Source organism: Humulus lupulus, chromosome 4 (assembly GCF_963169125.1).
Source record: "Humulus lupulus chromosome 4, drHumLupu1.1, whole genome shotgun sequence".
NCBI lineage: Eukaryota > Viridiplantae > Streptophyta > Magnoliopsida > Rosales > Cannabaceae > Humulus > Humulus lupulus.
In genome coordinates, this window is record NC_084796.1 from 216,802,242 (window position 1) to 216,815,312 (window position 13,071).

Sequence of the window (13,071 nt, forward strand, 5' to 3'; positions counted from 1 at the left end):
TCCTTCCCCTTTTATCTCAGAGGTTGCTGAGTTGCCCATGTAGAGCTTCTCTCCATTTTCCAGTGTAGTCAGATCAGAGAATGCTGACTTGTTTGCACATATATGACGAGCAGCTCCAGTGTCGAGCCACCATTCCTTTGGATTCACATCCACCAGGTTGACTTCAGAGACCACGACACATAAGTCTAATTCAGCGACCTCTTGGGATATCGCGTCCACCATATAGGTCTCATTGCCTTTCTTCTTGCGCAATTTGCACTCAGATGATTTATGTCCCATCTTGCCACAGTTAAAGCACTTCCCTTGGAACTTTGGCTTCTTTGCAATTCCACCTTTTGGTCCCAACTTGGGCCCTTGCTTATGCTTAGGATTCTTCCCCTTTGAGCCTCTATCATGCTCCATCAAGTTTGCCTTGGCAGCATTAGGATTCAAGGTTCGCTTCTCATTACCTTGGTTATCCTCTTCAACGTGAAGTCTAAGAATGAGATCTTCAACACTCATTTCCTTTCGCTTGTGCTTCAAATAGTTCTTGAAGTCTTTCCATGCAGGGGGTAGCTTCTCAATAATTGCAGCTACTTGGAATGATTCACTCAAAACCATTCCTTCAGCATGGATCCCGTGGATGATCAATTGAAACTCTTGCACTTGGCTTATCACATTCTTGGAGTCTACCATCTTGAAGTTCAAGAATTGACCAACCAAGAATTTCTTGGCGCCAGCATCTTCAGCCTTATATTTGCGGTCCAAAGAGTTCCACAATTCCTTGGCTGTTTTCTTCACACTGTACACACCATACAGAGTGTCAGATAAGCCATTCAGAAGATAATTCCTACACAGGAATTCAGCGTGCTTCCAAGCGTCAATTGCTTGCTGAGTTTGCACATCTATCTCATCCTCTCCAATAAAGGGAGGATCCTCTTTTAGGAATCTCACAAGATTCAATGTTGTCAGATAGAAAAGCATTTTCTGCTGCCACGTTTTGAAGTTCACCCCAGTGAACTTATCCGGTTTCTCATTATGGTTCACAGGAACCGTTGAGACCGTTGGTACCAATGGTACCGAAACTTGCACAGCCTGACCCTTAGATTGGTCCTTGGTGGTTGAAGCTGGAGTTCGGGGAGATCCTTCAATGCTTCCAGTAGCAATGACATCCATATTTTCAGCCATATCTGATTGGTTACATAATTCGTAAATAATTAGGCAATAATACAACATTAGAAAGATAATATATGTGAACCAAAAAATTATATAATTACCTACTGATATGTGGCAGTAAATTATATATATAAATAAATAAATAGTTGTAATGACAATACCAATTAAGGTAAGTGAATATGCATATACATTTCCCTATTTATTATAAGAATGTGTGGAACATTTCATCAATATGCATATACATAGTTAAATTAGACAATATGCTCAAACTATAAATATATGATATATTTAAAATTCTAGAATATACATTAAACATATATGACATTATATATGTGTGTTTCATGCATATAAATACAAAGAATATATTTCATATGGAAACATACCAGAATATGAAAGTACTGGGAAAAAAAAATCAGTGCATATAACTATGCATATATATATTGCTACCACCGAAATGATACACGAAGAAAATAGATATATGCCCATATGTGCTTGAATAGAATAGCTCAATAAAAAAATTGGAATAGCAACACGTGATTTTCCCTGGAAATAATCCAACTAGTCACATGTAGACTATTTTATGTGATAACTTGATAAAACATGCATTAAAAGGAATCACGTGTATATGTAAAATATGACTAACACATATATGTTAATAATTGAGACAAGAAAATTAAGCATATAAAATATATGTAAAAATTTCATATTAATACATAAATATATATATATCTTAAAGAAAATTGAGAGCATAGAAAGATAATAAAATTATTATCAGCAGCAATCAAACACAAAAAATTCAGAAATGATTTCCACCCTTCAATATTTTCGTCTTCTCCGAAGGAGTCCAAATTTTGCTTTAAGATTGTTAGAAATCATATAGTGGAGAAGAACAAAATATATAGTAATATTTTTAATTGAAGAACAGAAAAAATAAATACAAAATAATAAATTATAAAACTGATAAGTGAAAAGAAAGCCGAAGCACGTAAAACACGCTTTCCTTAAAGCAGATTTGCCCCCTCTACCTGATTGGTGTTAGAGGATACGTGAACAACCACTTCCCAGGATACAACGACTAACGAGTAGAGGAATACACCACTTTCACTACTCCAGCGAACTCGGATTAATACCTTCACTCTATCACCTTAAGACTTACGAAAAAACAAGAAGAAGAAGACAAGAGAGCTTTTTAATGAGTGACTCTATTTTGTTGGTGTGTCTAGAATGAAAGGTGAAGCCTCCTTTTATAGGCTTCATATGGGGTGGAATACCAAGTGTGAACACAAGGGAATTAATGCCAAAAATCCCACAAAATTAGTGATATTGATCAATCACAATCTTTACCATAATTTCTGATATCGATCAGAATATTCACCATTTTTACGGTGATTACATCCTTGACCAAATCTGCATTTATTAGCAGCTATCAATGGACCACATTTAAGGCATCAATTTTCCATTCACACATTCGCCTAAATTGGCTATTTATTATATATAAAATATAATTTTTCCAACAGTTTTTGTGTTATAATGGATTTTCTTTAAATGAAAAATATATACATAGTTTTTTTTTTAAGCGCTTGCTATAAGATGTTTCAACCCTATGGTCTTTTTCATAGAATTTTTCCAAAATTATCTCATGTCTAAAAAATAATCGACAAGGAAAGAGAAATTTTATTGATAATCCATACTATATATTATATATGGCTTGATGACAAACAAGTACATATACATGTCGATCGATATTGCATGCCAAGCTAGCATAAACAACACCATTATTAATTTATTCTTCTCTTCTCTGTAATATTTCTGTAAGATGTACCAGCATATAAATTAATACTGAAGTATGTATATAAGATTAATACATATGGCTTCTGTTTCTTTATTTTATGTATGTATAATATTTGATGGTGATGGATGGTGATCATGGGCAGAAAGTGATGAGATAGTTAGAACCGGTGCAGGTAAAAGTACTGGTCTTATCATCGTAAGCGTAGCTGTAAGCCTGAGGGCATTTCTGCTCGAAGAAGTTAGAGTAGTCAGTTGAAGGACATGTCTCTGGTTTATCAAAGGCTCCTCTACAGCAGTACCTGTCCTCATTAAACTTGGTGCAAGCGCTCAGGCACCCAACGACATCGTTTCCAGATTTATACTGGAGCTCAGCTAGGCATGCGTCGTTGATGTTGACTGGGCAGCTTGACTGCTGGCACTCGCCGCTACCGCCTTGTGGCGCAACAGAAGCGGGCACGTTGAACCCGTCCACGTTGCTCACGTCGTAGAAATCTTTTCCCCCGTCTCCTCTGATGGTCAGTTCGATCAGAGTGGCCGGAAGGGCTCCGCTTAAACCGTTGCACTCCACCCTACCGGAGCCACAGTTGCCGGTGGCGCACATGAACCTGCCGGATGCATCGGTAGAGCATCGATCTCGGCCCCAGAAGCGGCCGGTCCAAGTGCCCGCTGGGATGTCCACGGACTGGGTAGCTCCAGGTGCTAACTCGAAACCGGTGGTTGAGAGTTGAGGTTTCTGGTCGCCGGTTAGGGTTGCCGGCCAGATGGTTCTTTGACAGTTGTTTTTAATGGTGATGGTAGTCGCATTTGCTCCTGTACGTACGCATTAATTTATTGAATGTATATATAATAATCTTAGATAGATCATTTCGATAACGGATAGTTGAGCCTTAAGATATAGTATAACATAACTTCCATTAATATAAGGTTTAAAATTTCCCGACGATACTAACAATATGTACTTGTAGGGATTATATAACATAATCATCATTACTACGAATAGTACTCGTGCATTTATATTCTGGTAAAATGAAAGAAGTGTTCAAGTTAAGAAGAACAAGTATATATTAAATATATATATATATATAAATATAAATATTACTACCTGCAACAAAGATGAAAACTAAGGCGAGACTAACGAAGAGTATTTGGGAGTTCATGGCGCTTGGCCGAACTCTTGACGAATTCTATACTTGATGATATAAGTGAGTGTGAGACTTGAGAACTAGAACGACTACGCACGTACTACAATTTGTAATTGTTTGAATTGAGATAAGTACACGAAGGTGGTATTTATAGTCTTAACAAGCATTAAGTTAGGTATTTTAGTTTTGTTATTTTGCATGATACTTGAATATTTGCGGGTCTAAGTGGCCTTCATTGACCGCCCGACATCAATCGATCAATCTAGTCAAATATATGAATTAATTATAAATGACTAACCACTTAGATAAATATATAAAAAATCTTATTTGTCAAAAAATATATATATTTATACATATAATATCTTCACTCTCTAAAATATAAAGTCTGATCAATAAAAATCGTACGTTCATACGCCTTATGATACTCCTGCATCAATTATAATTTTAATCTTGTTATCTTTATGTATTAATTCAACTTTTTCTAATTTTGGTCAATGGTGAACCAATTTTACCTCACTTGGGTAGCAATTTGTATGGATATATATTAAGAAATCTCCTCCATGATCTTATGGTCAACTATAACTATAGGATATTCACATTTACACGTATAAAGCCATGAGATATCAATACAAGAAAGTGCAATACAAAAATACAATTCTTTACATGGTATCAAAAGCCAGCAATCTCGTTGTAAAATCTCTCTCGAGTTTCTTGCAGCTCTCGAGCTGGAGTCATGGCGAAAACAAGAGCTAGAGTGCAGGGGAAGCTGAATTCGAACAAGAAAAAGAAGAAGAAAGGCCCTAATTCAATCTCTGATGTTCAAAAAACAAAATCCATGGATGATATCCTTGGAATAGATCCAATTGATTTTTCTGATGCTGAAGAGGAACCTGGCGAAGACTCTGCTATGGTGAAACAACCTCCTGAACTTCGTGACATGTTTCCCAAACCTCTTTCACCCAGATCGTCCCTTCGATCTATCAAACAGCAGGAGGAAATAAGGGAGGACTTTGCTAACTTCCTGGAGGCTACTAATCGTTGCTCCAGAGATATTTCTCAAGGTAACTCCACTAATCCCCCTATTTTAAGATCTGGAAATGTGGTGCGAAGTCTTGAAAAATTGTTTTCGAGCTCTGGTTCAAAGAACAAGGTTAAGATCACTATGGATGATATACAAGATGAAGTTGTTTTTTGGAAGTATTTTATTGTGTGTTATGTGTTGGGGGCAAATCCTCCTCTCTCAATACTGGAAGGATTTGCACGAAGATTGTGGAAAGACAAGATTGACAGGGTAGGGATGTTGTCTTATGGTGTATTCTTGATCCAATTTGACTCCATTGAAGATCGAGATGAGGTGCTTAAAGGTACATATGTTTTCTTTAACAAAAGACCGGTTGTTATGAAAGCGTGAGACCCTGCGATCAATTTTAAAAAGGAGGATATCAGGGTGGTTCCAATTTGGATTCATCTAGATGATCTCGACTTGAAATATTGGGGTAAGAAATCCTTGTTCAACATCATTGGACAGGTAGGGAATCCTATAATGGTTGATGCTGTGACCAAGCTTAGGGATAAACTCAGTTTTCCTAGAGTTTTAATTGAGGTATCTTTGAAACAAGAATTTCGGGACCTTATATACTTTGAAGATTATTATGGCTTTAACACCTCTGTTTCGATCACATACGAATGGAAGCTCATTGTGTGTGATCGTTGCTTTGGAAGGGGTCATTCTACGGCTGATTGCAGGAAAAAAGGTGGAAGGAAACAAGAATGGGTAATTAAATATGATGGGAAGAAGAAGGATGTAGCTGTGTCTAACAAAGAAACTAATGTCGATTCACTACTACAAAAAGGGCAATTGTGTCAGTCAAACGCATCAGTCAACGACTGACGCTGTTGACCAAGAATTAGCATTTGTGGCAGTTGGACACTGCCACAAATGAGGGCCCAATTGCGTCATAACGTACACTGACGCTGTTTAATGGGACTGTTTGTGTCAGTGGGGCACTGACGCAAACGGGCCGTTAACGGCGTTAGTGTCCCACTGACGGTAACGGAGCGTTTGCGTCAATGGGGCACTGACGCAAACAGCAAAGTAAAACGCGCGTTTTACTTTGCCGTTTGCGTCAGTGCCCCACTGACACAAACGGCCGTTACCGTCAGTGGGCCACTGACGCAACTGGGTCTCCTATAATAAAACCCTCATTGTCTCAGCCGAGCCCCATTTCACTCAAACCATAATTTTAGACTGTTTTCCTCCCAAACCAGCGGCGCCCAACCGAGGTTCTCCCCATTTAGGTACGTTTTCAGCCATTTTTTTTCAATTTTAATGTTACAATAATGATTTATATATGTTTATGAAACTTATATATAGTTTTTTTTGGATTTTTTTGTATAGATTTTGTTTTTTTGAAGATATAATTTGATAACCCATAATCTTTATTGGATTTTTGGGGTTTTCTTCATCAAGAACCCACATTGCACAATTACCACAAGTAAGTGTAATTTTATTAATTTTTATGATTTAAATATAATTTTTGTGAATTTTTTTTTTATAAATTGATTATATTTCGGATTTTTAATTTTTAGATAGATTTATTAACTTTTTTTTTTTTAAATTTAATTAAATTTTGAATTTACTATGTAAATGAGTATATATATGGATTAATGTATATATTTTGTATAAGTTTCATTTTATTAAATGTTTAGTTTGATTATTATTAGTAAATTTTTGTTTATATTTTGTTAACTTTTTAAAATTATTTTTAAATTTTGGGTTTAATTGGTTAAATAGGTATATATTAAAATTGTTTGTTTTTCTAAGTTATATTTTATTATTGATTTAGTTAGGATATTTATAGTCGATTTTTATTTATGTGAGTTGTTAACTTCTTTTAAAAAAAATAAATTATTTCGGGTTTAAGTAAACAAATGTGTACATATAACAAATTATTTGTTTTCTTTAAGCATTTTATTGTTTATTTAGTTACAATATAGCTTTATGGTATTTTTCTTTATATTTTGTTAACTTTTTTATTATTTTTTTTGTATATTGTTATATTTGAGTAGGTATTTTGTTGACAACTTTGTTGGTGAGATCAAGCTTTGGAGGATTTTATATTAGAGGTAATATTTTAAACCTTAATGTATAATTAATATACTGAACTTAGTAGCATGTACGGATTATAAAATAGTGGAGATAGGATCTGGGACTGTGTGCTGCGGTGATATAAGGCTGTAATTGTGCATGTTTGATTGATTACTTGATTTGTTGTATTTATGTGATGAATATATGTTTGTTTAAATTTTGGGAAATATGATAGAAATAGGGGAAATGCTGTCCAATTTTTTTTTAAGATTTAGTAATTTGGGAATTATGCATGTTTGATTGATTAATTGGTTTGTTGTGTTTATGTGATGAAATATGTTTATTTAAATTTTGGGAAATATGATAGAAATAGGGGAAATGTTGGTCAATTATTTTTAGGATTTAGTAATTTTAGAATTATGCATGTTTGATTGATTAGTTGAATATTTTTGTGTATACCATGTGCTATATAAATGCACATTTTAAATTTGGGAAATGTGATAGAAATATGGGAAATGCTGCCCAATTTTTTTTGGACATATTGGTTCATTTATTTACTTTTCAATTAAGTAATCAACGAACTTAATTGTTAATGTTTGTTGCTTTGTTTGTTTTTTTTTTTTTTTGTTGTGTGAAGTTTGACAATGGATAGAGATTGGATGTCAGCGGATAGGTTATCTATGAAATATAGGAATGGAGTTGAGTTTTTCTTGGAATTTTGTGCAAGAAATACTCAATCTCCTAATAGTATTCCTTGTCCATGTGTTAAGTGTGGTAACGTTGTGAGGATGCCAATTTTTAAAATAAAAGACCACTTATTTAGGAATGGAATAGACAAAAGTTATAAAGTATGGTTTTTGCACGGTGAAAGAATGAAAGGAGTTGATGAGGGACCATCTAAGAATAATAAGTATTTTGATGTTGATTACGAAGTTGATGATGTTGCAGAGATGATTGATGATGCACAATATGAATCACATGTGGATCCAATTAAATTTCAGTCAATCTTAGAAGGTGCTGAGAAACCCATTTTCCCTAATTGTATAAGGTTCACTAAATTATCAGCACTACTTAGGTTGTATAACTTAAAAGCCAAACATGGGTGGAGTGATAAGGGAATGACAGAGTTGTTAACATTTTTAGGAGAATTATTACTCGAAGGTAATGAAATGCCGTCTTCATTTTATGAAGCAAAGAAGACATTGCGTTCGTTAGGCATGCAATATGAAAAAATACATGCTTGTCCTAACGATTGCATCTTATATCGAAAGAGATTTGTTGATGCAATTGCATGTCCGACATGTGGCGAGTCTAGATGGCAAAAGAAAAAAAATTCAGATGCAGTTAGAACAGGTGTCCCTGCAAAGGTTTTATGGTATCTTCCACCGATACCTCGTTTGGTTAGGTTGTACCGAAATGATGATCATGCTAAAAATTTAATTTGGCATGCTAAAGATAGAGTAAAGGATGGCAAGCTAAGACATCCAGCTGACTTGCCAGCTTGGAAAACAGTAGATGTTAAATGGCTGGAATTTGGGAATGAACCGAGGAATATTCGTTTGGGTCTTTCTGCTGACGGAATTAATCCACACAATTCCCTTAGTAGTAAATATAGTTGTTGGCCTGTAATGCTAGTCATCTATAATCTACCACCATGGTTGTGTATGAAGAGGAAGTTTACCATGTTGACCTTGTTGATATCTGGTCCTAAACGACCTGGAAATGATATTGATGTATACCTAGCTCCTTTAATTGATGATTTGAGCACATTGTGGTATGAGGGGGTTAATGCTTACGATGCTTTTAAGAAAGAAAATTTTAATCTTAAAGCAATGTTGTTGTGGACTATTAATGATTTTCCAGCCTTAGGTAATCTTTTTGGATTTAGTGTGAAAGGGTATAAGGCATGTCCCATTTGTGAAGAAGGGACTCATTCTGAATATTTAAAACATTCTAGAAAGATTTTTTATATGGGACACCGAAAGTTCTTATCCGAAAAACATAAATTTCGAAATTTGACAGATGCCTTTAATGGTAAACCTGAATTTGGAAAGGCTCCACCACCTTTACTTGGAGAACAATTGTTAACAAAGTTGAACAAAGTCCAATGCAAGTTTGGAAAACCTAGAAATTTTACAAATAAGAGAAAAAATGTTAGACGTGAAAAAACGAAGGAGGTTGTAGATGGTGCGACAGGTTGTTGGAAGAAGAAATCTATTTTTTTTTTAGCTTGAGTATTGGGAGCATTTGGTTTTGCGGCACAACTTGGATGTAATGCAGATTGAGAAAAACGTGTCAGATAGCTTAATTAGTACATTGCTGAATATTCCTGGTCGGAGTAAGGATGGAATCAATGCTCGGTTGGATTTAAAAGTAATGGGTATACGCAGTAAGTTACAACCAGAGGTTTGTGAGAGACGAACCTATTTACCACCTGCATGTTATACCCTGTCTAAAGAAGAAAAACGAAGTGTATGTCATTCTTTGTCGAATGTGAAAGTACCGGAAGGTTATTCTTCAAATATTTCTTCTCTGGTAGATATGAAAAATTTGAATTTAGTTGGAATGAAGTCTCATGACCATCATACACTACTTGGACATCTTCTACCGGTAGCTATCCGCTCTGTGTTGCCCAAAAAAGTTTGATATACAATTACCAAACTATGCTTTTTCTTTAAATCTATTTGTTGTAAAGTGGTAGATGTGTCGAAGTTGGATAATCTTCAAACAAATATTGTGATAACTATGTGTGAGTTGGAGCAGTATTTCCCACCTTCATTTTTTGAAATAATGGTTCATTTAATAGTTCATTTGGTGAGAGAAGTAAAATTGTGTGGACCAGTATACTTGAGATGGATGTACCCATTTGAACGTTATATGAAGGTTTTAAAAGGTTATGTTAGAAATAGAAATAGACCTGAGGGTTGCATAGTTGAATCCTACATCGTTGAAGAAGCAATGGAGTTCTGCTCCGAATACTTATCAGGTGTTGCGAGCTTTAGACTATTTTTTTCTAAAATTGAGTTTGAAATAAGTAAAGGTGGTAGAGGTGGTGTTGTTTCTAATGTAAATAAATCTGATCGAGATGAAGCACATCGCCTAGTCTTACAAAATATTGATGATGTTCAACCATACATCGAGTAAGTTCTTATACATATGCATGATCAATCTTATTTTTCTCTTTCATTATATTGACAATGATATAAATGATATTTCTTGAAGAGGACATTTCAATTGGATCAAGACTACTTATCCTAATAAGTCTCGGAATAAAAAATGGGTACAAGATGAACATTATCGAAATTTCAGCACTTGGTTCGAGAATGAGGTAAAATACTTGTGTTGTTCTTGTTTGAGTGTTATTGTATTTTAGCTTGTTAGAATTTAATATACTTTGTTTTATTTTATTGTATTCTAGGTTCTGATTAACACCACAAACAAAGTGTCTGAAACACTAAAATGGATAGCACGAGGTCCTTCAATGAGCGTAATTAAGTATCAATGCTATTATATTCACGGTATTCAATTCAACACCGTAGAACGTGATAACATTAGAAAGACACAAAATAGTGGTGTTACTATTATCGCCCAGACTTTTCAAATATCTAGTTCCAATGATAAAAATCCCATAAATTGTGATATGACATTTTATGGGGTGATCAAAGAAATTTGGAAACTAGATTATGTGACTATTTGAATTCCAGTCTTCTTGTGTGATTGGGTGAAAAGTGATAATGGGGTCAAAACAGATGACTTAGGATTAGCACTGGTGGACTTAAATCGAATAGGACATAAATATGACCGCTTTATAATGGCATCACAAGCCAAGCAAGTATTTTATGTGAGTGATCTAGTAGATGCTCGATGGTCAGTTGTCCTAACAAGTCAACCGAAAGATTATCTGATCAAAGAGTCTGGGAGCGATGACATTATACTTGAACAAGAAACGTTTACCATTGATTCACCACCTATTGATGTCACCATTGACAATGATGATGACTATATACGCGAGAATGGTGAAGGGTTGTGGGTAGAAAATTAAAGGTATATATATTAATTTTATGATTTTGTTTTTATGTATTTTGTGAAGTTTATTCTAGATAATATTTGTGTTTACTTAATTGCAGGTACATTGATTATGGATCCATCATATGATGAAGATGGCGATCCGTTTGTTGATGATCATGGTAATGGTCTAGAGGGGATTAATCCTACCGCACCAACAAATACACAAGATAAGAAATATAGGGGTAAATCAAACTGTAGTGATGTATTCAAAGCAAGAAGTGAGGGTTGCAATTATGAGGTCGAGTACAATCGTTTTGGCCGAGCGATGGGAAAAGGGGGGATCAAGATGAACAACACCATCAGTCTTCTATCACGCACAACCGTTCCTTTAGATATCGACAATTGGAAACAAATGCCAAAGGATAAAAAAGAGACTTTATGGGGTCAAATACAGGTAACCTATAATATTGACTATTAAATTTATCATTACGAATTAATATATTGAAAAAAGTTTAATATTTTTGGGTTCGTTTGTGCAGGAAACGTTCAAACTTCCAAATTCTTCTAAAACAGACGTCCTCAAAGAAGCAGGAAAAACATGGAGAAATTGGAAAACAAGACTAACAAAAGATCTTATATATGTATATAAGAATGTAGCTCCTGAGCTTCTTGCCAAGCCGCCATCAGAGTACATCGAGTATTACAAACCGGAAGATTGGAAGAATTTTGTTGCAAAAAGACTAACCCCAGACTGGGAAGAGATGAGAAAACAAAAACAAAATGCTCGGGCTCAGAACAAGTATCCACATCACTCAGGGCGTGGTGGTTATGCACTGGTAGAGCAAAAAATGGAAAAGGAATTGGGTCATGAGTTGACCGAATATGACAGAACTGAGATGTGGACACGGGCACGGATGAACAAGAATCGAGAAGTTATTGATGTAGAAGCTCGAGATGTGGTCAATAAGATTGTAAGTGTTCTTCGATTTTTTAAAATAATTTTAATGATTAATCTGTGTGTTAAATTCTAATCGATTTATTTACTATGTATATAGGCGGAATACAGGCAAAAAGTAGCAGAAGGCGAGTTGGTGGAGGAAAGTTCAAATGATATACTAACAATGGCATTAGGCACTCCAGAGCATGGGGGACGTGTTAGGGGGGTCGGTGCACATGTCGCTCCCCGTCAATTTTTTCATGTCCCACCACCAAAAATATTCAATCACAAACAAAAAGGTGTGGAAGATGCTCGTTATAAAGACCTTGAAGAGAAATGGCGTCAATCTAAAGAAAGGGCACGTCAACAGGAGGAAAAGTTAAACCAGTTGATGGCGCATATTGCATCTCAACAGAGCGGTGCATTTGGATCATCAAATGCATCTGTTTCGGGTGTAGGAGGAGCCTCAAACACACCACACGCACCATATGACCCTCCACCACCGAGACAGGCACAACATGCTCCGCCACCACCGACATGGACATCATATGCTCACCGACCACCCTCACAGCTACCACTTGCTCCTCCACCACCGACGCAGGCACCATGTGCTCCCCCACCACCACAGTCAAATTTTCCTGAGGAGGTAATAGTTTCTTATTAATTCATTATTGCATATATTTGATACAGTAAAAATAAACTAGTTTATCGAAAAGTCTAACAGATTAATTGGAATGTAACAGATTAATTGTAAGTTGTGTCTTGGTTCGACACAAAATATAGTTGCAGAGGGAAAACTTGTAAGTACCTGTTGCATAGAAATACATAGCGTTCAACTTCCTCCTGGAAATTATTGTGTCAGAGTTGAGGTAGTTTACCATATCCGCTTACAATGGAAGGTTATACATTGGTTGGACAAGCAGTCGGGTATGATGTTGGATGGCCACAAC

At 35.6% G+C, this 13,071-nt stretch overlaps 1 protein-coding gene across 1 annotated transcript; it reads right to left on the minus strand.

Annotated features, from left to right (window-relative positions):
• Positions 1-2,811: 2,811 nt before the first annotated feature.
• LOC133831205 (thaumatin-like protein 1b) lies at positions 2,812-4,192 on the minus strand. Its single transcript, XM_062261408.1, has 2 exons — positions 4,049-4,192; positions 2,812-3,756 (listed from the first exon to the last, which is right to left on the minus strand). Exons 1-2 carry the CDS (start codon positions 4,101-4,103, stop codon positions 3,080-3,082), a joined length of 732 nt encoding a protein of 243 aa, XP_062117392.1. The 5' UTR covers positions 4,104-4,192; the 3' UTR covers positions 2,812-3,079.
• Between the last annotated feature and the right edge of the window lie 8,879 nt (positions 4,193-13,071).